Source organism: Pezoporus occidentalis, unplaced genomic scaffold (genome assembly GCF_034315485.1).
Source record: "Pezoporus occidentalis ecotype Australia unplaced genomic scaffold, CSIRO_AGI_Poc_V1 ctg8, whole genome shotgun sequence".
In the NCBI taxonomy this organism is placed as follows: Eukaryota; Metazoa; Chordata; class Aves; order Psittaciformes; family Psittacidae; genus Pezoporus; species Pezoporus occidentalis.
Window position 1 is genome coordinate 7,441,251 of NW_026916158.1, and position 27,610 is coordinate 7,468,860.

Genomic DNA, 27,610 nt, shown 5'->3' on the forward strand with positions numbered 1-27,610 from the left:
TAGTTTAAGAGGGTCCCCTCTGCCCCCAACAACTACAGCACTGAATAAAGTGTATGTGAGTGAGAAGCTTCTACACATATCCATGGGAAGTCCCAATGAGAATAGTCTAGCTCTGCTGGGAGTAGGAGGAAGGATTCTGAGCCCACTCCTCTTTGCTCCCAGACCCTGGGTCAGCCCAATTGCCTGACCTATCTAGAGGGAAGCTATCCACCACTAATCCCCAAAGGGCAGCCAGTGGCAGCAGTTTATATCCTAAACTGATGCGTGTTGATTGTAAACCCCTTTTTCATGCTGTTCCATTTTCCCTCACAAGCAGATACTGCAGTGCTGCCTATAACAGGGTATATAGCCACCTTTAGTGCAGCTTCAGAGAAAGTCTGGTAGAATAAGTGTCTTTGCAATTCTTATAGGATATCCTGATCTCAGTAAATGATTGAAATATGGCTTTTAAACACTGAGGTTGTGTTCCAGCTGCCAAACTTTTTCCCAGTCTCAGAAATGCCCAACTCTTGTGGAACAGTTATTACTGCAGTGTACAAGTTAACAGTCTGAGTTTATCTTCCTAAAATTCTACCATTCTAAAACATATTTAGGTTGCACTGAAAGTCTGCATCTGTCTTAGAAGAGACCAGGAAACTGGCAACGTGGGAAAATTCAGTAATTTTTAAGTCATATGCTCATAAAGTGAGAAAAGCGTTATATCAGAAAATACTTTTTAAAAGTAGCATATATCTAAAGCATAGCAGAAACTGTGTTTTTAATAGAGTCTGCAGGATTAAAATATAACCGATTATTATTAACGTTTGAAAAAAATCTAAGCATTTACAGTAATTGAAGGTGGAGTGCCAAAGAATTTACCAGAGATGAGTGCTCATTTCCATCAAAATTGAAGTCAGTGACAAACTATTAAGACATTATCATGAAGTCCAAAGGATTACAAGGAAAGTGTAAAACTACTTTTAATTATAGCATTTTATATCAATATATTTCTTTACAGAAATAGATATATGCTACAGAATGATGGCATGTGTTTGTATGAAGAAAGGTGCAGAAGGTCAGAAAAAATGTGCATTCTACAGAAAACAGGGACTATGGACACTGCAATTAATTGTTCAAATTGCCAAGGAATTGCAAAGAGGATCAGAGGATAAAAAGATAATTAGCAGATCAAAGGCTAAGAAGCCAAGTGTTGAAATAAAGTGGCAGTAATACAGACAGCTAAAGATGAGTTATTGACCAATAATTGTACTGCTTTAGGCAATGCATGCTTTGCTAGAGCCATTGTTAACAAGTGTTTTAATGGACTGGTCTATTTTTATAAATGTGCAGTTATGAATGTCAAATGCCATGAGTATATTGTAGAGTCAGAGCACACTAACAATAACCTAGTTCTTAGGAGTTTGTGACATTAATATCAACAGGAAATAAAAGGAATTCAAGATGCAATGACTGATTACCTGGCCAAGGTGTCTTCCTTTGAATATAGAAATAGCACACAGTGATTTTCAGGGATTTGATATAAAACTTGTTCTATCAACTTAATTTCATACTTTATTCTGGAGTGGATAATATCCTAGGCTAAAGTCTTGGTGAATCCAATCTTGCTGTGGGCAACCATGGGACATGGTTAGCCAGAGGTTAACTAGGTGAAAGAACAGGTAAGACTCTGTTTGTATTCTATACTTACTGACTTTAACACAAAGTCTTGTAAGAAATCTTATAGTGTTGCTGTTTTAGCACTGTTTGAGGTAGCTGAAGTCATTAATCTGTCAGTTTTGTGCCCTGGGGTAGGAAAGAAAATTCAATGATTTTTTCTTTATTGCTTTGTTTGCTCTGAAGTGTTGTCAAATTGCATTGCTCGGTCCCAATCTAGCTGTTTCCTGGAGTAAAAGTAGGGACCTGTAGGTTGTTTTAACTAAGATGCCTGTTTGCAATTCTGGACCCACAAGGGATAGTCACAGGCTTGGGAGCTCCTGTAGTGGTTGGCTGTCAATACGCCTCTCTAGAAAGGAGTTCTTGGAGATACTGATCTTCATATTTTTAATTGACAGTCTTGATGAGGGAGCATAGTACCCTGGGGTGAGCTGAGGGTGTGCTGTCAATTCTGCCAGGGATTGGCAGAGGGCAGTTTTGGTTTCTGCTTCCATTTTTCAGAGGCCATTCATAAGCAAAATAAGAGAAATATGGAAAATGTAGAGGAAATGGTGATATTTTGTTAGCATCTAATGGATATTTTCCCTGCAAGAGGGAGTATATAGATACAATTTGGTCATAGCTGTAGTCTCTCATTTAGCTCAACATTAAGAGAAATTTGTGAAGAAAGTATGTTCTGAGGTGTGGATTTCTTTTTTTTTCATAAATAGTAAGTACCTCCCAGATTACTAAGTGGTAAAGAAAACTGAAAGTGTCAGTCAAAGGAGCTCTTGTGCTTCTGCTGAAGGCAGTGACAAAACTTTAATTAACTGAATCACTGAATGGTCTAAAAGTGGGAGTGCTGAGGTCTTTCCCAAAGATAGATGCAATGTAAAAGTCTTACTGAATGAAAGCAACCATGTGTACGTAGGTGTATACTTACAGTTTTGGTTTGTCATAATCATTCCTGGAACCAGAATTATACCTGCAGTGAGAGCTACAAGCTCAAACTCCTTTAGAGAGAGGAGACAGGGAAAACTATAACTATCCAAATTACCATATCACTGAAATCAAAACATGAAATAAATTTGTTTGTTTTTTTTGTTTGTTTGTTTGTTGTTTTTTTTAAAGGCTGAAAAATAACAAAGCATCTTTTTTTTTTCCCAATTCTAATACCTTCTAATACCTTTTTATTTTTTTAAGAAAGTTATATATTTGCTTTAAGTCAGAAAAAATGAGGCATGTTTAGTGTTACGTAATGACTGATGTAACTTCAGCTAGCAGTATCTATCAAACTTGTAGCTCTGTAATTAGTGAGTGAGAAAAGTTTAATATTTCAGAAGCATCACTTTGGATGTGTAATTGCAGCTGGTTCTCACAGTTCTAAAATTCCTTGTGAATTACTTCCTAAACAGTTCTTGATAAATGATCAGTCACATCTCTTGCTGATTTTTCTGGGTTAATACCCTAATTGTCTCACATATGAGATTATAAAATAAGATCAGTTTAGAAACTCAGTTGAAATATATCTATTTTGAAAGAAATGGTGTTACACAGCTCTGTAATAGAGAGGGGATGATGAGGTACCCTGAAGTGATTAGACATGATGCAAGAGTGAATTTAATTTGGAAGATTGAGGTGTGGAGGTAACTGCTTTCTGCCTACACACTTTTACCACTACTCAGTATAGCTGAGGACTTATAAATACTTTATAAATTAAAGAAATTAACCACAGCACTCCCAAACTGCGAGAACCACCTACGCCATTTGAACATTGTTCTATTAATAGCATCTAAAGCATTAGTTTCTGCAACCATGGCATACATTAAAATGGAGCAGAATTAAAAAATCAAAAGCTGATGTTCTTTTCCAGTCAAATATGTGGATTTGGAAGTACTAGATACTTTTCCATTTTAAAACTGCAGTAATTTCCTGGCTATCTCCAGATCCCTGACAAAAATGACCATGTTTGTAAAAAGAGAGTGATATATGTAGTAACCAGATTCAGTAAATCCCCAGAGAGACTACCTCCCCCCCTCTGTAAATTCTTCAAGCTTCTGTGATGCTATCAGGAAGGAAACTTTTTTCATCATTCACTTTTGTGTAATAGGCCCTGTGCTGGAATTAAGCTTCATTTTTCCTCCCAATTCTCCCCAAACTAACTGAAATCATTATGTGACTAAACACCACCCAATCCAGCACTTCTACTTGCAACATCTCTAGAAGCCTTATTTAATCTCACCTGCAATCCAATTAAAAGCATCTCAGAAATTCACGCCTATGCTAATTGTAGATTCACATCACTGCTTTATAGTCATTAAGCCTATGAATTAAAGTTTTTATAAGTGCACCTAATCTAGTTTATCAACAAAATGCTGGAAGGTTTAAGTGCTAAAACAAGATAATCAGCATTCATGCTTCAAGATTTCAGCAGGGGTCAGGAAGGAATTGTCTTGTGAGGCATTTCAGAACAGCTAATTATGTTTGTTCCTAAAATTTGGTCCTGAAATAACTGAAATCAGAGTAAAAGCTTTTGAACTTTTAACTGTGAATGACTAATATGACTGAGGTGTTGATTTATGTCAGAAAGTCCTGTGGTCATTTTATTCTTCAGTAAATGCTAAAAAGATTCACTTTGAATATACAAGTCAATAACATAAGTCTCCATCTCCATGCTGCTGGCAAGGATTGGAAACATACTGTTGAGAGCCAATTGGTGATGAAACTATATATCTGTGCGTAGATGCATATTCTCTGAGACATCATTTTAAAGCAGTGGTGCTCTCAACTTACAGAACTGAGTCAATGTTTTTGAATATTAACTGTGTGTACACAGTTGCCAAATAACCTCTTGTAGATCCAAAAGATGCAGCATTCAAATAGCTCAAAATTTTCTGTTTTGTTAGAGATCTGTTGTAAATTTCCTCACACTTATACAGCAGCAATCATCTACCAATGGAAAACCCACCTAGAATCAGACAGATGAGGACAAATAAAACCAACGAGACTGTTCCTGGCTGAACTACCAGTATTAGTGTCTCTCTTTTGTTTTGTTAGTTTTGGTTTGTTTGTTTATTTTCTTTTGTTTTTTTTTTTTTTGTTTGTTTGTTTTTTGTGGTTTGTTGTTTTTTTTTTTTAATCTAATGGATTTTTGCTCTCATCCACCCAGAGTAAACCAACAGACATGTGGCATGTATCACAGATGGGTCAGCTGTGGTGAGCATATATAGCAGCACATATTTGTTACACAGGTGCTTGGGTTTAGACTCTCTAGCTAGCCAAGCGCACTCAAGAGTTTTTGGCAAATGCCCGTAGTTCCATGGATTGGAAGAGAAAAGACAGTGAGAAAGTAGTCAGCTGGCACTAGTGCTTTCCACAGCAGCCCTCAAGCCTGAGCCAAACCTGCTGGTCTCATTCTTCACCCCATATTCTGAATAACTGTCAAATTCCTAAACTTATTTTGCAATTCAGTGGGAGGTTTTCTTGGCTGGAGTTACTGGAACAGAGACACTGGGATAGCACCTCTGTGTACAGTATTGAGCCCTTCAATTGTTGATCATTCTGGGGCAAAAGTGCTTGTATGGGGTCTTTCCGCCCTTGATTTTTTTACTTCTTATCCCCCCACACTCTAGTTTGTTTCCTTCCCTGGGTTTATTGGTGTTTTTTGTTCTTGTTGTTTTGGGTTGGTTTGGGTTTGTTGTATTTTTTTTTCCCTCTCCATGTGTTTTATTTGTTTTGCTTTGGGTGGGGTTTTTTTGTATGTTTGCTTTTGTTTTATTTCATTTTGGTTTTCTGTGTGTGTTTTGATTTTTTTTTTGGGGGGGGGGGTGTTTTTTTTTTTTTTGTGATGGCTTTTTTTTTTCTTCTTCTTCTCCCCTTCCTGTCCTCCTGTGCCCTCCCAACCCCCATTCCCTTCAATATTTTATATGGGTGTTGTTTTAGGTTGTTTTGTTTTGCTTATTTCCCTCCCTCCTCACCTCCAAGCAGCTGGAGGGGAGAGAAGGGCAAGAGTCTCCTGGACAGACAGGCAGGCTGGCATTTGGCAGTGGCAGCACAGGCTGCTCTTAACTATCTGGATATGCTGCAGGTGTAACTGAAGTATGGTGACATTTATTATGTCCCTCTAAATAGCTGCTGCTGATGTTGCAGAACCGGTGATGAGCCAGTAGAAATGCTTGAACCATGATCAAGCCTGAGAAGACAATGTTATGATGTTGACTGAGATATATATATATATCACCACTGATAATGTTGTGCTCTGATTAATCTATGTGATATCTGGATATGGCAGTGGGATAAATTACTTGCTGATCAACTGTTGTAATAGGAAGATTAGTGAGATCTACAGAGGTTATATTAAGCTTATACATCATTAAACATATGTATGTTTTTCAGACAGTTCTATAATTTTTTCCGTACTCTAACATAATTTTCTCTCCGATATTCTACTTAATAACATTCTACTTAATAATAGTAAAAAAGGACTTGTAGCTCTTGTGTTGCAAAGATACCTCTCCAACTATGAGGAGGTTTGCCTCCGCTCCTTGCTATTGAGAGACATATGAGTTTTCTATTTCTGAAGATATAAACTGGACACATATATCTATGTGTGCATGCAGAAGTAATCTCTGCTGTATAAATAGCCTAAGTCTCTAGTGACCAAAAAAGGCCAAAAAAATCAGGCTTCCACTTCAACAGAAATCTGGCTTTATCAATATGATAAACCTAGAAATTTGGCCAGGGTTAGTGTAGCAAGGGCTGAGCACTTGTTCAAAAAATCCAAGCTATGAGTGTAAAGTCTGCAAGTGGGAGGAAGCTAGAAAACCTTGGAGGGTGTGTGTGTGTGTGTGTGTGTGTGGAGGGGGGGGGGGGGGTGTCTTAGTTGTGCTAGAGAGAACTTTTGGGGTCAGAAGGTCCCTGTTCATTGCCAGGAAGCTTCAACCTTGGTTGGTTCAGTTACACAGACCAGCCCTAGGCCCATACCACTTCCCAACTTCTTCAGTTCTTGATACTCCAACAGGATCAAAGATGGTATTTCACTCAAGCTTTCAGTAAATTTAAATATTATTTATCCAACCTAAATTCCTTTAAAGGAAACTTCTAAAATACAAAACCTGCTAGTTTTATTTAAACAGAGTTTTGCTGAGAAATTTCTGGCTTCAGCCATCTTATGACTATCTCTAAAATATGTGTGAAATGTCTGTAATTTAATCAGTGTGCTATTATCTTATAAACCTAATGACAACTGGTTTAATGCCGACATTTTTGTTGGCACTGCAGTTCATCTTATGGTAATGTTTCAGCAACTCTGGGACTAAATTCATAATTCTTGCTTTCGATATCAAGAACGGTAAGAAAGAATTGACACCTTTTCTCTGTTTTCATAGAGAAACCTTGGTTTCTTACCTCTTTTTAGTAAAAAGAAAACATTAATTTGCAATAGTACATTTTCAGTGAGGTCTGCATTAGATATCCCTCTGATGTGTAATCATCACTTTAAGCAATAACACGGTATTCTCAAGCAATTTCCACTATAAGTTTGCTTGACTTTTAGTTTGAAACTACCCACAATTGGGACTGGTCTTTTCTCACTCTTCATTATCTTAAACACTTATATCCAAGTACTTAATGCTTTCCTATTTTTGCATAAGTGTGGGATATGAATATATGACTACATGATATATTGACTTCCTATGAATGATAAATGGAGACATTATTTCCCAGCATATAAAAAAAATACAAAACTAGCAATTTATTAATGAAAATCAGTAAAAACACACTTCAAAAAGTGGTTTAATATTTCTTTTATTATGCTTTTCTTTCCTCTTCCCTCCATCCTTATTCGTTCTTGAAAACGTCACAAGCATGGTATGCGTACTGTGGAAAGGATAATAGTCTTCAAATAAGCCTTATCCAGCCTTGCTCACAGCACATACAGACAAAGGACACCTTCCTAGCAAAATAAACTGCTTTGCAACCAACCCTTCCAAAAGAGCATATTTGTACATTTTAATTACTCAGATTTTTTCCTTACCGTTGATTAAGCTGATTAGACAGACAGTGAAATACAGCTAAGAAAAGTATATACGTATTTAGGTGATACCAGTGCTGTCAAGGCTCGCTGTGTCAGATCAGCACCCATCACATCTATGAAGCACACCATATAAATGAAATAGTGAGTGGCAGGACTGGCTCAGTGAAGGACAGAAAGTTCATCCTTCTGTGTTTTTTTTTTTTTCAGTAGCTCATCACTTGCATGAAGAATATTTGATAAATACCGAATACACTGTAGACTGACTGTCTTGGGTTCAGCAGTAGCAGTCATTTTTCTCCTTCTTGGTAGCTGGTGCAGCATTGTGTTTGGACTTCCAGCCTGGGAACAGTGCTGGTGATACCGATGTTTTTGGTTGTTGCTAAGTGATGTTTACCCTGACCAAGGACTTTGTGAGGCTCATGCTCTGCCAGGGAGGAGGGGAAGCCGTGAGGAAGCAGAGATGGGGCGCCTGACCCAGGCTATCCAGGGGGGTATTCCATACCACAGCACGTCATGCCCGGGGTGGGGGGTAACTGGGAGTTACCCGGAAGGACACGGGCTTCTGGGTGGGACTCGTTTCTTGGCCGGTGGTATCGTATTCTCTTCCCTTGTTATTTTCTCTTATCATTGTTGTCGTTGGTGGTAGCGGTGGTGATTTGTGTTGTACATTGGTTGCTGGACTGTTCTTGACTCAACCCGTGGGAGTTGCACTCTTTTTTGATCCTCCTCCCTGTTCCTCTGGGAGGGAGGAAGGGGAGAGCCCCGGGGGGGGGGGGGGGGGGGGCCACGGACACGGGCCTTGTTTGCTCTCAGCCCGGCACCACTCACTGGGAGTGAGTGAACAAGTTGTCTGGCTAGGGTTTAAACCACGACAGTTCTTTTGGTGCTCAGCATGGGGCATGAGGGGTTGAGATAACAACAGATCTGACCGGATAAATAGTCACTCATCACTATGCTGATTTACTGGCTCTCAAGGTTGTTCCTCTTGATCTCACAGTATCAGTATATCGTACCTTACTTCTATCCGGTATTTGCTGTATTAGTGTTTTTCAAGTGTGGGGCTTGGGCTAAGATTTTTGTCTCATTGTACTTTATGGTAATGACTTGTAATACAATAGAATCATTGATCATGAAACTGATCTGGCTTATGTTCCCAGTGTGGTCACCACCTTTATACTTTGGGAGGTATATAATAGAAGTGCTTAGCAATTACACATCTTTTTTCTCCTTCTCAGGTGCTCAACCTGTGAAGGAGACATCCTTTTACCCTCCCAGTCCTCCCCCCAGACCATTTACATTTGTGAGTTTTGAAGTTTTGGATGGCCTTTTAATGCTGTTGAGACTTGTTTGCTGATTGTGATGGGGATCACCATGCTAGCATGCATACAGAGTGTGTTTTGCCCACTACTGATTTCAAGAGTTAAGCGGAGTCAGGTTTGGGTATTGTCTGGGGTCAAACGACGATGTAGGAGGACCAAGAGATTTTCCCTGAGGCTGGACAGCCATGAGTGGCAGGGTGTGTGGGATAGTATGGGCAAGTATCTAGGTCAGTGGGCCCCTCCAGTACTTTGGAATTTCACCACCAAACAACTGCAAAATCCAGAAGAATTAGTAAAACACTTAAATGAGGTGTGTGGTCATTCTGGCCATACCAGAGAGGGACAAATCATGGCAACGTGCTGGGGCTTGGCCTATGCTTACAGGGCCTTGTTCAACACTATCCAGCACCTTCAAAAGGAGAAGAATGTTGGTGGATCTGAGGGCAAAGCAACAGTCAACACAGCTACTCCAGCTCCAAGCACAGCAGCTTCACCACCCCCAGCAACAAGTACAATCACTACTCAAACTTTGGCTGCAATGAACAGCACAGCTACCCCAGTGGCAAGTACAGCAGCTGCTCAAACTTGGACTGCAACAGACAGCGTGGCTACCCCAGCTCCAAGAACAGCAGTTACCCCCCTGCCCCAAAATAACTGTCAACAGTGTGATATAATCAATCTGCCAGGCCTCCCCATATTTATACTTCAACCATCATCCTCCATACCAAAGAGGCTTTAACCATTTGGCTTGTTTAATTGCAGCACATGTTTCACACTCATGCAGCAATTCTGCCAGAAGTCCAGTTCTCAGTTCCCATGCTTACTTGTTTTTTTTCCTTACATATACCAGAGTGCAGGCCACAGTTTGCTTTTACTTGGAGGGGTGTCCAGTTCACTTGGAACCGACTGCCCCAGGGGTGGAAACACAGCCCTACCGTTTGCCATGGACTGATCCAGACTGCACTGGAACAGGGGCAAGCTCCAGAACACCTGCAATACATTGATGACATTATTGTGTGGGGCGATACAGCGGAAGAAGTCTTTGAGAAAGGGAGGAAAATAATCCAAATCCTGCTGAAAGCCGGTTTTGCCATAAAACGGAGTAAGGTCAAGGGACCTGCACAGGGGATTCAATTTTGGGGAATAAAATGGCAAGATGGACGTCGCCAGATCCTCACAGATGTGATCAACAAGATAACAGCAATGTCCCCACCAACTAATAAGAAAGAAACGCAAGCTTTCTTGGGTGCAGTGGGGTTCTGGAGAATGCACATCCCGAATTACAGTTCGATTATAAGCCCTCTCTATCATGTGACCCGGAAGAAGAATGATTTTAAATGGGGCCCTGAGCAACAACAAGCCTTTGAGCAAATTAAACGCGAGATAGTTCATGCAGTAGCCCTTGGACCAGTCCGGACTGGGCCAGATGTAAAAAATGTGCTGTACACTGCAGCTGGGGAGAACGGTCCTACCTGGAGCCTCTGGCAGAAAGCTCCAGGGGAAACTCGAGGTCGACCCCTCGGCTTTTGGAGTCGGGGATACAAAGGATCTGAGGCCAGCTACACCCCAACTGAGAAAGAGATACTGGCAGCCTATGAAGGGGTTCGAGCTGCTTCAGAAGTGATTGGCACTGAAGCACAGCTCCTTCTGGCACCCCGGTTGCCCGTGCTGGGCTGGATGTTCAAAGGCAGGGTCTCCTCTACACATCATGCAACTGATGCTACATGGAGTAAATGGGCTGCACTAATTACACAACAAACTCGAATAGGAAATCTCAGTCGTCCAGGCATTCTAGAAGTCATCATGGACTGGCCAGAGGGCAAAGATTTTGGAATGTCACCAAAGGAGGAGGTGGTGCGTGCCAAAGAGGCCCCACCATATAATAAACTGTCAGAAAGTGAAAAGCAGTATGCCTTGTTTACTGATGGGTCCTGCCGTACTGTGGGAAAGCATCGGAGATGGAAGGCAGCTGTATGGAGTCCTGGACGACAAGTTGCAGAAACTGCTGAAGGAGAGGGTTCATCGAGTCAGTTTGCTGAGGTGAAAGCCATCCAGCTGGCCCTGGACATTGCTGAACGAGAAGAGTGGCCAGTACTTTATCTCTATACTGACTCATGGATGGTGGCAAATGCCCTGTGGGGGTGGTTGCAGCAATGGAAGCAGAGCAACTGGCAACGCAGAGGTAAACCCATCTGGGCTGCTGCACTGTGGAAAGATATTGCTGCCCGGGTGCAGAACCTGGTGGTGAAGGTACGTCATGTAGGTGCCCATGTACCCAAGAGTCGGGCCACTGAGGAACACCAGAACAACCAACAAGTGGATAAAGCGGCTAAGATTGAAGTGGCTCAGATGGACTTAGATTGGCAACATAAAGGTGAATTATTTTTGGTCTGGTGGGCCCATGACACTTCAGGCCATCAGGGCAGAGATGCAACATACAGATGGGCCTGTGATCGAGGGGTGGACTTAACAATGGACACTATTGCCCAGGTTATTCATGAGTGTGAAACATGTGCTGCAATTAAACAAGCCAAGCGGTTAAAGCCTCTTTGGTATGGAGGACAATGGCTGAAGTATAAATATGGGGAAGCCTGGCAGATTGACTATATCACACTGCCGACAACCCGCCAAGGCAAGCACCATGCGCTTACCATGGTGGAAGCAACCACCGGGTGGCTGGAAACATACGCTGTGCCCCATGCCACTGCCCGGAACACTATCCTGGGCCTTGAGAAAATTTTGTGGTGACACGGCACCCCAGAGATAATTGAGTCAGACAATGGGACTCATTTCCAGAGTAACCTTACAGATATTTGGGCCACAGAGCATGGCACTGAGTGGGTATATCACATCCCCTACCATGCACCAGCCTCTGGGAAAATCGAACGGTACAATGGGCTGTTAAAAACTACACTGAGAGCAATGGGTGGGGGAACTTTCAAGCATTGGGATACACACTTACCAAAGGCCACCTGGTTGGTCAACACCAGAGGATCTGCCAACAGGGCTGGCCCAGCCCAGTCAGAACTTTTACATATTGTAGAGGGGGACAAAGTTCCCATGGTGCATATGAAAAATTTGCTGGGAAAGACAGTCTGGGAAAACAGCCAATGAACTTAACTGTATGCTGTTGCCTGCTGCGTAATACTTTTATAGGCCATCAACTAGATGTCTCCAGGTCACCAGTGACTAGCCCTGCCTTCCTCCAACCATCATCCCAACAGAGAATGAACTTTGATAGAATCAGATGAGTTCCACAGTAAAGGAACGACCAGCATCAGCAGGCAACGATCCAATACTGCACACAGCCTTTCCTGCCCTGAAAGATTGTTACAACAGATGGAACCTGACATCATGGACCGAATGGACTCGGCAGCATTATAGGGATTTGTCCATGCACTAAGAAAATTATCTCTTTCTCTTGGTCTGTTTTTATGTGGATATATATGTGTGGGAGAGCAATGGTATATTGAAAATGTGGGATCTGAGCATGATGTGAATGGTATGGAATAAGGGGTGGATAATGTCCTGGCTTCAGCAGTAGCAGTCATTTTTCTCCTTCTTGGTAGCTGGTGCAGTGCTGTGTTTTGACTTCCAGCCTGGGAACAGTGCTGGTGATACCGATGTTTTTGGTTGTTGCTAAGTGATGTTTACCCTGACCAAGGACTTTGTGAGGCTCATGCTCTGCCAGGGAGGAGGGGAAGCCGTGAGGAAGCAGGGACAGGGCGCCTGACCCAGGCTAGCCAGGGAGGTATTCCATACAACAGCACATCATGCCCGGGGTGGGGGGTAACTGGGAGTTACCCGGAAGGACACTGGCTGCCGGGTGGGACTCGTTTCTTCGCGAGTGGTATTGTATTCTCTTCCCTTGTTATTTTCTCTTATCATTGTTGTCGTTGGTGGTAGCGGTGGTGATTTGTGTTGTACATTGGTTGCTGGACTGTTCTTGTCTCAACCTGAGGGAGTTGCACTCTTTCGATCCTCCTCCCTGTCCCTCTGGGAGCAGGAAAGGGGTGAGCCCCGAGGGGGTGCAGGCCTTGATTGCTCTCAGCCCAGCACTGCTCACTAGGAGTGAGTGAACAAGCTGTCTGGCTAGGGTTTAAACCACGACACTGACACAGCTCTCAGTGCAACTATTAATAGTTGTAACTATGCTAATGGTCATAATGAGCTAATTATCTGTGGTATAAACATGAAGTACTGCATATAAAGGGCTTTTTAATCCAGATAACTTCAAGTTTTAATCAACTTGCTCAAAAATAACCAGGTTTTTTGACTGTGCTAGTTTGATTGTAGTTTTGGAAATACTGTGCTGAAGGTGATTTTCCATAATTTAGTCAGGAAATAATTGTATTATCTTAGAAGTAACTGAAAGGTTGATAAGCCATCATGTCTTGCAGTATTTGGCCATTCTGCAAAAATAAGCCTTTTCAGTGTAAGGTCAAACTCTGGTCAAACTGATTGCCAGAAAGAGAAAACTCCCTGTTCATTACCTAGATCTCTTCAGTCTACTCAGAGAAGGAATTTTGCAAGAGCTTTCAATTGCTAGAACAGAAAATAGATGCACTGAAATGCTATTACATTTACAGAAAGCTCCAGGATAATTTATTTATGAGATGGATTGTTGCTTTTGTGTACTCCTTATGTTAATCATTTTTTTTTGCGTTTATTCTATTCAGTTGGGCCAGTGAAAACCACCCAATTAAGATACTATTCAAGCATACAACTTCCAACCCTATCCAGAAATAAGAAGGTAAATTATCCACAGGTTTGGGGGTTTTGTTTGTTTGGGATTTTTTTTTGTTTTGTTTTGGCTTTTTTTTTTGTGTTTGTTTTTGTGGGTTTTTTGTTTTGCTTGTTTTTGTGGGGGTGGGGGGATTGGTTTTGCTTTTTTTGGGGGGGTGGTTTTGTTTTGTTTCTGTTGGTTTGGAGTTTTTTGTTGTTGTTTTGGGTTTTTTTTTTTCAGAAGCCTCTAAGAGGTTCAGCTCAAGTAGGTAGAAGGGGGTCCAGGAGAAGCCTACTTGCGTGGCAACTAGAGCTTAGTTGACCATGCAAAGGAGCTAGGTCCTTCCCACCAAGTTCACACTGTCCCTCTGGAGTGGTATCTTTCCCAGCCTTCCTCAAGGGGATCAAGGGCTTTGTTCCATTCTCCTGCAGAGAGCTGGCAGCTGATGAGGGCTTTCATGGCTGATTTGTGATGAACCTGTTGACATGCATATTGGTGCTGCTTTTCAGGTATGAAAACTTGTCTGTCATACTCTAATAAATGTCAGACTGTCCTTTGACTAGGAGGCAAACCGGTGGACCAAAGTAAAACAAAAACAAACCCCATAATTAGAGCTTACCTCCATAGTAGGGATGTTTACCAGTTGAAGACAGTGGGTGCATGAGCAGGGAAAGCAGTGAGTTCATTACTTTGTGAATCTGTAGCTCTTTACTCTTTGAAAAATGAGGATAGCAGAAGCAGAGGCGTCAGTTTTTCTGGCTGGTTCCACCATTGCACTTGCACACAGAGATCCGATGACTTAGGCCTTCAATTTGCAGTTTGAATATTCTCCTACTATGGCTTTGTCCTGCAGATTTGTCCATAAAGAATCAATTATTCAGCCTTTAACAGCAGTTTTAAAACTTTTTGGTCTAATAAGAAAAATATCATTTGGTGTGTCCAGCAAAGTTATGATATTTTTATGTTTATGTGAATTACATTATGTCTGAAGCAGGGTTTAAGTGCTGTGGCATTGCAGTTAAAGATCAAAACCGAATGTGTTTTGCATGCCAATACTGTAAAACAATGCCATTTCTATTTTAAAAATATCTGATTTTTCAATAACAGATTCCATTGTTTATTTGAAATGTGAATTTAAGCAGCTAGTGTTTATAATATGTAAATCATTAATCTTCAGACTTTAATCTCTGTGATCCTATTTAACCCAGTGATGTGTGGATGCCTTATATTGTTTATTGAGATATGAGGTAAAATATAAATGAAATATCTGGAGAATCAAAATTATGTTCATAACACTTTCTTAATCTGCATAACATACTTGATGCTAGATGTGTTAGAAAGCTATTTGTATATTTCCCTGATGAACAGTAATATGGACATACTGGCAAGGGTAAACATATTAATTAGAGCCTGCACATCTCTCCTTCTTGCTAGTGTAATCATTAAATTGATTTTTCCAGTCTGACATGTAATTGTTCCAGCGATGGAATCCTGCTTTCCACTCTCGTTCTGCTTCATCAATATTTCCTGTAAAACATGAAATGGGTTACATTAATCTAAATTTGAATCTCTTTATATGCTAATTGAAAAATAATTTTGATTATCAATGTCATTTGCTCCAGATACATTGTAGGGTGGTCTTTTGTCTCGTTTCTTAAACCTGGAGTGACTGAAAACTCAGTGATTAACACTTGGTCTTTACATCAGGAATGAAGGATGTTCTTCTGGCACGCTGGAGGATATATAAATATACTTATGTGTAGCCTCGTTGCTTTTGGATAATACTTCTGTCCATCAAAGTTATAATTTTAAAACCATCTATTTTTTATTTTTTTTTTAATCCTCCAAATATTACTTTGATTCAGCACAGTCTACTGTGAAACTGGCATATCCCTAAGACCATGTTATGCAACCAGAGATAGGTACTTGTAAAGATACAGTGAAATCACAGCTTTCTTCAAGAAAACAACAGTATTGCTGTGAGTTTTAGTGGATTTCATCCAACGGATGACCATAATTTCACCCTACTGTGGCATAAATCTGCAAGTTTCAAGAGTAAAGGGGCACAAGTTTGGAGAAGGATACTGTAAAATGTGCACTATATGTCAACATGGAACCATCTTCTCTTTTTCATTCTAGCCTATAAAATGTTTGCCAACTAATCCTGTGTCCCAAGGCAATATTTATTGCCAAATTTGTTATAGGCGTCAGGGCAGAGTGTGAGAATGAGAAGAGTAATAAAAATATATCATTGTACAAAGTATTTTACAGACAGGGATCACTTCCTTCAGTCCCAAAAGATAATTAATGATAAATGCAGTGACCTTGCAGGAACAATCCATACAAGAACTAAAGGAAAGATAATGTATGTAGTCTCTATCACGTACTGTGGCTTATTATTTTAGATCAGTTGTAGACTTTAAGGAAATGTTTAGAAACCATTTATGATCTGTGAATGCTTTATTCATTCTGGACCTAATTATCTCAGTCTCCCATATTGACATAGCTCATTTCCAAAAAAACTTGGTAATTGTGTTCATGAGATAAAACTTCCATGGTTTCTTTATGCTTTTTTGACTTTATGTTCTTCTGCTGCAGTAGAGCGTAGGCCCTTTTCCTCCATAAATACACCCTTTTTTATGATCTGCCAGCGCTGCAAGTTTAACTGGTTACGTGAAAATGAAATATTTTTGTGTTTTACACATCAGATGTCAAAATATTCTGGAAAGAGAGTTAGCAGATTCAGAGATTAAGTTTGGAGAAGCATCCAGTGTTTTGGTTGTTTATTTGCACTTTAGCTCAACATTTGCAAACCTTTTTGGTCTGGAAATCCAGATGGAAATTTAACGAGACTTTGAAATGAGATTTACATTGCTCCTTGGTTTCAGTGAGACCAGAAATAAAACCAAGATAGTTTTTCCTGCGGAGGTTTAGTGCTACTCCTTGTAGTCAAAAGGGAAATTGTGAAGAACAAATATAGGAAAAAAATATTAAAAAATAAACCACACTCCTCTCCCTCAGTTCAAAGGTGTAAATAAGCCTGGTTACATTGGCGATCAAAGAAAAGTTCAGATAATTTTTAATTATAATTGCAGTCTGAAGAAAAAAAGATAACTCAAAGGGGATTTGTAAATGCTGGTAACAATAAAACCATGTTTTGATTAGTAAGCTATGCAGGTATGACTCCCAGCACTATGGGGAGAAGACATGCACAACATACTACTTTCCTGACTCTAAGAACTTGCCTTTGCATGTTTCTAAATTTAAAAATGTAGCCAGGGTCTTTGTAAAGACAGATTTGCCACATATGTCAAACAGATGGGTATTTTAGTGTATGAACCACTAGCGTTACTTGGAGAAAAATGCCTCAGCTGTATTTCTTGTCTTATTCTTGATTATGGGTATGCAGTTTTATTTATCCAGACAATGGCTCTACTTACGAAGTAAAGAACCTTGTTCCTCCTTTAATTTTTCAGGTTTAGATGTGTTTGAAGTCTGCCCAAAGACTTTAGAAACTGAAATACTTCTAACATACACACATCTTCAATTAAAAATCAGTGTTCAAGAATATAAATTATAACGCATTTTGGTGCCTCTGAAAGATCACGGTGAGGAAGCAAGTTAGCTAGAGAAAGCAGACAAGTAATGTGGAGTAGCCACCATTATGAATCTAAAAGACAAAAGGGGAAGTAAAACACTGAAATAAGAACTTGCATTCCCATTTGTTTGCTTTTTTTCAGTGATAAGATCCAAATTGATGTCACGAGTCAATGCATCCCATTATCAGCAATATCATCAATCTGAAGTAACCACCCATGACTTGGATGATCTGACAGCTGGAAGGCAAAAAAAAAACAAACAAAAACAACCCACAGGATTAGAGGATTCAACTTGACCAATAATTAAAGTGCTTGGAGCACTGAATTAGTACAATGTGCTGCAGCACTATGGAGGTCTGCTAATAATACAGTGAGGTTAAATTGCTATATGCAGTCATTTAGGCAATCCCAAACTTTACACTAATACTGATTAGCCTAATGCAAAGTCCAGTGAAGTTTTCAAGGAGAAAAAAAGGAGATGTTTCAGAAGGCAATGAATCATACCGCAGTCCTCAGAAAGGTCCCAGTTTAACAGACCAAAAAATGAAAGTTTTTTTTTATTCTTTGGCAGAGTCAGCACAGACAGCTGGCATTTCTTTTATTTCCACACAGGCATGCAGCCTTTACTTTAATAGCATTGTAGCAAAGTTAAATTTATCTCCATACATCATTTGCCAAACTGCGAGATGTGCCAATAAAGTGCTAATCTTAGATGTATTTTTGTGTATTAACATTAAGATTGGGACAAAGGCCATATAGCTGTTATGATATAGCAAAATTAATGAGGGATGACAAGTTAGAATTAATTTTTATGTCTTCAACAGCCCATAAATGTGGGTACCTGCAAACTTCTTGATTCATTAGTCTGATTAATGATAGACATTTATGCTATAGATTCTCATGGTGGTAGTTTCTACACAAATGTTCAGAAAGAAGAAAACAGTATCTATACTTCATTATCTCTGTTCAGTGTTCTTTAATCACACAGTCAGAATACAAGGGTTTTTGTTTGGTTGTTTTTTTTTAACCACAACGTATGTATTTCATGTATATTTTTAAGGACTTAAGGTTTTTAAAGCTTTATTTCTTTTATTCTTCCAAAAATCAATATAGCTCTCAGGGAGATAAAATGTTGTAAGGGCTGTCATCTTTCCTATGACCCCTGATAGAAGGTACTGGAGTTAGAAAGAAATCAGATTAAGGTACATTGCTTATTGTCCATAGGTGTACCGAGTAAAATCTTTGTCAGTAGGTGTGGTAATATGGGTGAGGTTACTTTTGACTCGTTCACTTATCTGGATGCATGCTAAGTGTAGCATCTAGCTCTGTGGAAGTTGAAAACTAAATCTGATGGTGAATTTTCTAAGCAGTCAAATTTTTAATGTTCTTACTACCCTCAGTGTTTAGCTCTATAGAATCCAGGTACTGTTTGGAGTACCATAGCAAATATATATTTTTGTTATTCACTGGTTGAATTTTTCAAAAAAGTTCAAAGGCTGAACTTTTCTCTGCCTCCACATTCAAAATCTTTCTAGGGCAGTTTGAGCAACCTGCTGTAGTACAAGTTGTCTCTTCCCATGGCAGGGTGGCTGGAACTAAATGATCTTTAAGGTCCCTTCCACTCAAACCATTCTGTGATACAGTACTATCAAATACATATGGTACATATTTTTCTATTTTATTAGGCACACGAAAATAGTAATGGAACAATAAATTGAAAGGTTGGCTGCATGCAGCTTTCTATAATCAAGAGGAAACAGGCATATATAAATAGTTAGGGCTCTAGATGCATTAAAATTGTGTTAAGGAGGTAGAATCTAATAGGGATGGTTTTATAATTAACATATGATTGCTTTAAAAGCTACTTAAGAGTCACTTACTGTTTACTGTTCCTCTGTGTGTTTCTTTAAGAAGCAGTCATTAGAAAAAGTTCTAGTGATTGCCTAAGCTCTCATGCCCTCAAATGAAATATTAAATTCCGAATGCTCCTGGCTTGTCTTGTGGTGAATAGGAACAGAGGGTATTCTTAGTGCCTCTGCAATAAGGTTGAAATGTGTATAAAATTGTGTCCAATTGGAACTGGGAGCCCACAAAAAGGCATGTCTAGGTCCAGCTTACCTGTCTAGTGGTTATTATCAAGCTGGACATAAATCCACAAATTTTGACTTGTCTTCAGTCATACTTTTACATATTGAAATCAAAGGAGAAGATATTGAGAAATCTCCTAAATTCATACAGAGTACTCTAGAAATATAAAGGCCAGTTCTTTATGTAATGGTTGGTACTATTGCGTTAATGTGTAAGGCTCTTTTTTCTTTTGTTTTTTTCTTATTAGTTTTCTCAATCCATAACCGTGACTTTTTTTTTTTTAACATATCTGATTTGATTGCTTAAGGAAAGTGAAAAATATCCAACCATAAAGGTGGCAGGGACTAAATATTTTCTATCTTTCATATATTTAAATGAGTCAAAGAACTTGTCTTACTCTGCCTGTCATGGTAACAGGCTTGCTCAGATGCTGAACACATTTGGAGCTGCCCATTACATGCCAAGAAGCCCTCAAGGGTGTAGCAAGGCTTGTTCTAGGAAAGGATCAGTAGATAAATGCGTGGTCCGTTAGCAAGCACATTCATGCCAAATTCTGACCACTTGGCATGAGAAATTCCCTTGCAATTTCTCCAAAGTAAGTTGGCTTGATTGTCTTCTTCAGGTTCTACCTGATAAAATTCCACTTTGTCTATCTGAACCCTACTTGCAATAATGATAGCATAAGTTTTCCTTACTTCTTGTTCTCTGTCATATCATGTTAAAGCAACCTTCTTTTTCTAAGAATATTTCAATGTGAGAAACAACAGAAAAGATAGAACCTCAGAAAACTCAGAAATACATATAGCATGTGCTGTCCTTTGGGCATAAAAGGAGATAGGAATGCAAAATAATATTTCAGTGAAGAGAATTATTACAATATAAAGTATTATATCATTATTGTAAGCGGAATCTTAAAGGTTTCTTTGTTAGAATTGGATAAGATTTTATATGGAACATAAATAGATAGTATTTCTGTTACAATATTTCAAGGACTGACAGATGTAGATCCATGACAAAGCAGCTCTACTTCTGGACAATATTCTTGTCTCACTTTTGTACGTAGGATCCAGGCATGATGATTGTTTCCTTTTGCTAAAAATACACTCAGGAATTTCTTTTAATTAAATTATGTAAATTTGTGTGGTAAGTTACTGAATCTGGCAAAGTGATGTATTTGTCTCCTGGAAGATCCAGAGTGCTGCTTTGTCATCCTTTGCACCACAGAACCATGTAAAGCAACTCTGCAGTCCTGCCAAGATGTGTTCAGCTATGTCTGGTGATGTGCTCTCTGTGTTCCACCACAGAGCATTTGGGTATGCACAGTCCATTTGTATGATGCACATTAATCAGTGGGGGTTCATAAACAGGTCAAAGAAATATGCAACATATTCCAGTTCTCCTGGCTCAGCATAAAGGGCTTATCAGAATTTTTGAAATCTCCCTAAAATCCATCCATAATTTGGTATATTGTGGCTTTAAAATCACTGAGTATGCTTTATAAATTATTTATTTTACCTACTGATTTTGCTTCTCTTGATTTAATTGAAAAATATTTACTGAGTTGAAAGGTGATAAAGTTTTGCCATAATACAGTTATAGTCTCAAATCAGGAAGGAATAAATTATTTCAGAAATAATCATCTTTGCAACAGGAAAGTTTATATATTTTAGAGACTAATATTCAAACTGAATCTTACAGAAAGCTTGTAAATTACTGATTAGCATTTAAAAAGTGTATCTTATTTTTGAAATGAGATTTTCCTTTCCTACCCCGCAGTCAAACAGCAGAATGCTGTTCCAGAGCTGCAAAATTACTTTATAAAACCAATTCCTTTTGAAGTACAGAAGCACAGAGGCTTGGTCTGTTTGCTGGGCTTTACAAAAACAGCAGCATCAGGCTCCTAAAGAAAATCTGAGACTTTTGTCTTCAACTGAGCTTAAAGTTTCACAGAGCAGGTTATATTTTTTTATGTAGCGGAATCCCATAAATTTATTGTGTACAAGGTCAGGCACAAATCAGTTATATTTTGCACAGGCAAATCCTGAAGTCTCTGGATGTCATCAATGGTTGACAGTCTAGAAATAGAACACAATGCGCTCTCACATGAGGTGTAGAACAGAATTCTCTCTTTACAGCAGCCATGTACTTAATATATTCTGTGCATTAGTTTCATAATAATATAAACCCATAAATAATAGATAATGCCCCAATATAACATGCCACAACCTCCCTCAGATATTTACACAGTATCTCAGGAATCCAGACCCAGTCAGTGCCCAGACCCTTCCATAGGGTAGTTTGAGAACGGATTATCTGCAGCGCTCTTAATGTCTCCCATTGTGGCTGCATCTGCATTTTGAGACAGAGAAGCTCTATGCTGCTGAAGTCCTGGGCCTTGGACCCTAATACACAGCAGGGTGCTGCAGGGTAGTGAGCCCCTGGCCTGAAGCATAGGGCACTTTACATGGCACCCCCTTACCACAGCGTGGGCAGTTTTGTGCAACATCTGAACACCTCATGGAAGTTAACTCACAAACAGGAATGTAAAGATTTAAACTCAAGTATCATATTAATATCAAGCAAGTGATCCTTGTATGAAACTTAAATAAAAGTATTTTTACCTGTCATTTCCAGGACTTTGGGAAAAAAATTATTCCAGAATCGACACTGCTGAGCATGTAATTTTGTCAGTATCTCTGAAGTGTGAGTATTTAATGTCAAATATTTTTGTTCAGTACTAGTGAAGACTGGCCACCTTGTTCCATTTATCAGGGTCCCATTTGGAGTTCTAAATGAGAGAAGAAACATTTCATTTGGAATAAGAAATTACCTCAGCATCAATAAAACATAATTTGTTTTTTTTTAATCTAACACTTATTTCAACCCCAGTATGTTACTTTAGAATTACTGAAGTATACTTTTGCAAGTAACAGGAAAAAAAAAGAAGGTAAATTTGATTTAACTTCATTTAAAAAAAAATTAGATTACCCTTTTGGGCTATTTTGTTAAGGGGAAAAAGCTAATAAATAACTGTATACAAACTACATTTGGCAAATTTGAAAATTCTCACGGAAGCTGTAAATTATTATAGATAACTTGAAAAAACACCAACCAAGCAGTCTGAGAGGTTGAGTGTTTATGTTTTGTTTGAATGTTGCTTATCCCTTCAGAAAGACAAATAGATTGGACTAAACAGCTCAGATAAAATTGCAAGTAAAGGTACATACAATGCCTAAACTTTGGATGAGAGCTGTATTGGGAGAGAAAACAATTATTCCTCATTAAGAAGCAGCTTCCTCCTTGAAGTATGTTGAGCCCTGTTAGCCAAGTGAGAAACAAGTACAATCTCAAATCTTTTAGAAACTGGGAAGAGGTACTGAGTGCTTGGCCCTTTACAAAGCAAGCTCTGCAGTTTAAAAGATCACAGCTGTAAGCTTTTAGATAGTTGTGATAAATATTTGCAATACAACAGAATTCATAAGGCTCTATAGACAGGCATTCAATTTTTCACCACCATAGAGGACTATACATAGTATCTATATGACTAGAAAGAAAAAAGTAGCTGGTTTAAGTATGCAGAACAACAAAATGGGGAGCATATCATTAGCAAAAAATGAGAAAGAGTATTATTTTCATAAAAAAAAAAAAAAGGAGTAGATTTACACTTTAAATAGTCACAAATCACCATTAGCTCAGAAGAAGTTAAGAATACAAATTAAACAACTTATTGCAGTATAGTCAGAAGAACTTTTATTTTTTTTCCCTAGAAGCTGATATCAAGGAATCTGGGATTTAGGGCAGAACAACAGTATTTGATGATTCTTAGTGGGATAAATTAAGAACACTGTTAGCTATGTTAATTTGGTTATCTATTTTATTTTTCACCTAGAATCTTCCCAAAGGCAGTGGTCAGATAGGAGTTCAGGGTGTGAGGATCTCACTTGAGTTCTGCTTGCCAGAAGTGGGTATAAAGTACTGGATGTAGGTGGAAAACCGATTCAGCTGCTCAGGTAATACCTGTATCTCTTAGTTTATTTGGAATGAATCAAGTTTTCAGCCCATGTTTTAGTACTCTGGAGTCTTTGGCAGTTGGCTGCTTGCAGAAATGGTATTAGAGTAAGAGATTCAGCATGTCATTTCCTGAATTGCTCACTTCTTTACTGATTTTTCTTTACTAATTCAGCTCTGATTAACCTATAGCACCCTTTTTATCTGCACATCTATCTGTGGCCCATGAGAATTATGACTTAAGCAGAGCTGACTTGCACTTCAAGATCAGAACACTAATGGTGCTGTCAGTATTCATTTAACAGCTTTTATGCTATGAAATAAATCATGACATTCCACATTATAATTTACAGGTGTGGAGGGATTACACAATGGCTACAGATGTATTTTACTAAAAATGATTGAAAGAGCTGTCAGGTGAACACAGCATTTTGAAATACATGAACCTGCTGATTATGATACTCTCTCTGCTTACTGTTCAAAGAAATGTCCAGTAATTTCCTTCTTAGCTCCATTGCTGAAAATTTATTTCCCGAGTTAAAAAGAAGCTCCTATTTACAGCAAATCAGAGATCACAGGAGTATAATTTTGAACAGGTAAGTTGTTACAACTATAACCTTGTTCTGTCACAGTTACTGTTCATTACATTTTACTAATTAGTTCATGATAAGAATTGCAGTAAGTTATAAAATTTCCTGTTCTTTACACCAAACTCAAAGCTTAATAATATTCATATGGAAAAATAAAAGAATTGTGATAATATCCTTAATGAAAAAAAAGGAAATCAATACACTGCTCAAACTTGTCTCTGTCCTTCTATGTTTGTATGAACAGTCTTTGCTGATAGATAAAGGAACTTGCTTCTACTGAAACAAAGCTCAATTTCTATGGTAGCCTCCATATTGTCATCCTTATCAGTTCCTCAGACCTCTGCTCTTTTATCTTCTGGTGCTACTCAATCATCTCTTCTTCAGTACATTCCAGTTTTGCCCACCTCAGTGCTGTCAATGGTGCCTGAAGGTGCATCCTGAAAGGGCTTGGGACGGGAAACTTCATGACGGAACTCTATCATGTGCATCTGCCTTGCCAAACATTTATCACATTTCTTAGACTTCTGTCCATATCTGTAAACTTTACTTAGGGAAAACCTTCATTTTGTTTGGAGAAAATGTGAGCTTTTTCACTGAATTTTTAAAACATAGCTAGCTCTTCTACACGCTTTTTAATATTTGCAGGAGTCTTATGGCAATTAAGAAATACAATTATTTGAATTGGTCCCAGAGAAGAAATGCAAGAGAGGGCAAGAAAAAACAAACAAAACCAAACCGTAACAAAAAAAAACCACCTGTGTGTAAGAGTTGGTGTAAACAGGATTTGTTTTGTTATTTCAGCTAAGTTTTTTTCTTTGCATATACCCCGAAGGTATAGGCTGAACTCTTTCTACTCTGTGATAGTGGTACAGCAGCTCATTTATAGTTAATTATTTCATTAAGATATGTCTTTAAGGCTGCCAAACTTATTTTCTCATTAATGTGAAAAACAGATTATCTTTGTGGGTTAAGTCTCCAGTAAAGCTGCTCTCATGTTTGACCTTTATACATATACATGCTCTCATTGAAGTTCACGAGCCTTAGTTAATCTTGTGCTCAGTGGAAATTGCTTAGTATTACCCACTAAGATCAGGTTCTTCCCTCTTTGGGTATTGTATGTCAATAACTGTCAATAATTATAAGGATAAATAATAACAAATAAATAATAATTATATTCTCAAGACTCATAGTACATGTATTAGACTTGACATAGGAGTGAAGAGGGTTTTAGAGGAACTTATTTACTGATCATTTAGATATATTTAATGCTAATCTTCAACAGCTATAGAAAGAGAAAGTTAATTTGGTTCAGATGGAAAATGCAACAACCTGAACACAGTTCTGTTAATCATAATAAGCATACCTACATTACCATTCTCATTAATATAATCAATATAACCTCAAATAACAATATTAGTTCCCTGCACATTTATCAATATTCACATAGCCTTATTTTTACAGGTGGTTTATCATACACATAAAATGTAATTAACATTTTATGGTAAGCATTCATGATATAAAGTACCTGTAACCTATTCACTTTATATTTGTGAGTGAGCCCTGAGTAGTTTTCACTCTTCTGTGGTATGACCACTTAACAGAGAGGTACTTTTTCTAAGTCTCCTGAGAATGGTTTTAGGCTGTTTTAGGATTTACCTTCCTAATGAGTGTTGTAAATGCTAATTGTACCCCAAGCCGGTTCAGATTGTCCTAAGCTTTCACTTTGTTCCTATTTAGTTGTTCTACTTGTAAATGGATGAGGTTAACATGCTGTGTGTTTTTCTAGAGGAAAAGAAAAACAAAACCCACATCATTTTAGCTAACACAGATGAATTATACCAACCCAAACTCACTAAGAGATTCAGAAGCTGAAACACAATTTTAGCTTCAGTCCCTGGTAGCCTCTTCCACCAGACAGACAAATATTTGTTCTGCCTGGTTGAAGCTGTTCATAGAGATATTGCTCCCTGAGAGGAAGCATGCACTAATATCACCTGAGCAGTGTGTTATTGCTCTTAATTGTCTCTTCAGTTGCAGCTGGCTTCCCTCTGACTTGCTCTGAGAAAAGATCAGCAAACATGTTTGCCTATGGTTCACTCAGTAGAGGATTTCTTATCCTGCCCATTGTGTAGAGCAGCAGGAAGGTGGCCTCTCTGTGCGCAGCCTGCCTCCCTTCTTCTCTCAGCAGGATAGCAGCAACCCTACAAACCCGACACCAAGTATGCTGTAAGGCAATTTCTTCCTTAGTGTCTCCTGCTGGTTATCACCAGACTGGCATTCTGCTGCCATGTGTTCCATTAGCTGAACAGGTTGCCCACTGAGATTAATGAAAAGGTATGATAATGCCACTGCACCCTCTGTTTCCCCCATGCAGTAAGAATTAAAATCAAATGGAGACCTGCTCCTCCTAGATGTGACTTTATTGACTTCACACAGGAAGTAAACAGTGATGCTCGTTTCCAGTTTGCCCCCTTTTTCTTTTAACAGCTGGTTTAAAGAGAGGAGAGAGTGAATGTGAATAATTTTTATTGTCTTTCATGATTCCTTGCAGCTTACAGGCAGTACTGGCAATTAGCTATTTTTCATAGGATGGTGTTTTACAGTGTGTTAGTTACCATGGGCACAACATAGCAGGGAGAGAATGGCCTTAGAGCACATGCAACAGCAGCAGTAATCCTGTCTCTCGCTTGCTTTCTACAGCTGCATTACAAAACCTTTAAGAATTACAGAAACAGCTCAGCATCAAATAAGAAGCATGCAGTAAATGTTACCCCAGGGGTAGCTCTGTGAGTGGTGGATTGTTCTGCTTGTGTCTACACTGCAAACAAAGGGAGCTGCTGAAGCTCATGCAGTTGTACCCCAGGTCACTTCAGAGCAGCCATGCAAAGGCTGCCACCAGCACAGTGTCGTGTCCAGCTTTGCAAACGCTCATGCAGCAAGCCAGCACAGGTATAAAATCTGATAAGAGTGAATGTAATTAAGATGCTTTGAATTTGCACTTGTTGAAGTATGCAGTTAACTGCTTTTTCAGTGGTATTGTAAATTTTGGTTGTGCTGTCTCCTATATACATTTTCTGCCAGGTGAAACGGATTAAGATAGCACAGGGCAGAGAAATCCAAGGTTTGGGATAAATGAACAAAAGAATGAGAAGGCATCAACTGGGCTATAGTATCAACAGTTGATCTTGATGAGTAAGGGGTTGGAAGCAGACTTATGTGGTTTGCAACAGAAACAAAGATGCCAAACTAACAACCAATACTACAGACTAAGCTGTCACTACACCACAAGTAAACATGCCTGCTTGCTTAATGATAGGATGGTTAGGGCTCCTGAATAACATCACGTGATGGGTGCCTGTCAAAGTTCTGCACTCTAACTCTTTACTTCTCCAAGGGATGGACTATGCCAGCCTTTTTTGCTTCTTTCTGCAGTATGGCCAAAGCTCAAGTCCCTCCTGTTTATGCATCAATCAATAATCAATCCTGTTGACTTCAGAGGAGTCACAACAAGGATATCATGTGCTGTCAGGAAAGGCCACAGGACTTTTATCTTAAAAATGTATTTTGGTTTTACAATTGCTTTATTAGTTAGCGGTTGTGTAATGTAGAACACC

General features: G+C 39.0%; 1 protein-coding gene and 1 long non-coding RNA gene across 4 annotated transcripts in view; both read right to left on the reverse strand.

Annotated features, from left to right (window-relative positions):
* Nucleotides 1–6,894: 6,894 nt before the first annotated feature.
* Nucleotides 6,895–13,819, reverse strand: LOC134155706 (uncharacterized). The gene is made up of 2 exons (XR_009961687.1): nt 13,091–13,819; nt 6,895–7,918 (listed from the first exon to the last, which is right to left on the reverse strand). It is a non-coding gene; the product is annotated as an uncharacterized LOC134155706 (long non-coding RNA).
* Nucleotides 13,820–14,601: 782 nt separating this feature from the next.
* Nucleotides 14,602–27,610, reverse strand: part of BCHE (butyrylcholinesterase) — a 320,419-nt gene continuing 307,410 nt past the window's right edge. For all 3 annotated transcript variants that reach the window (XM_062602896.1, XM_062602894.1, XM_062602893.1), the window contains exons 3-4: nt 22,020–22,186; nt 14,602–15,238 (exon numbers count right to left, since the gene is read on the reverse strand). In XM_062602896.1, the coding sequence (XP_062458880.1) occupies nt 15,111–15,238; nt 22,020–22,186 (295 nt within the window). In that variant the 3' untranslated portion in view covers nt 14,602–15,110. The remainder of the gene's footprint in view (nt 15,239–22,019; nt 22,187–27,610) is intronic.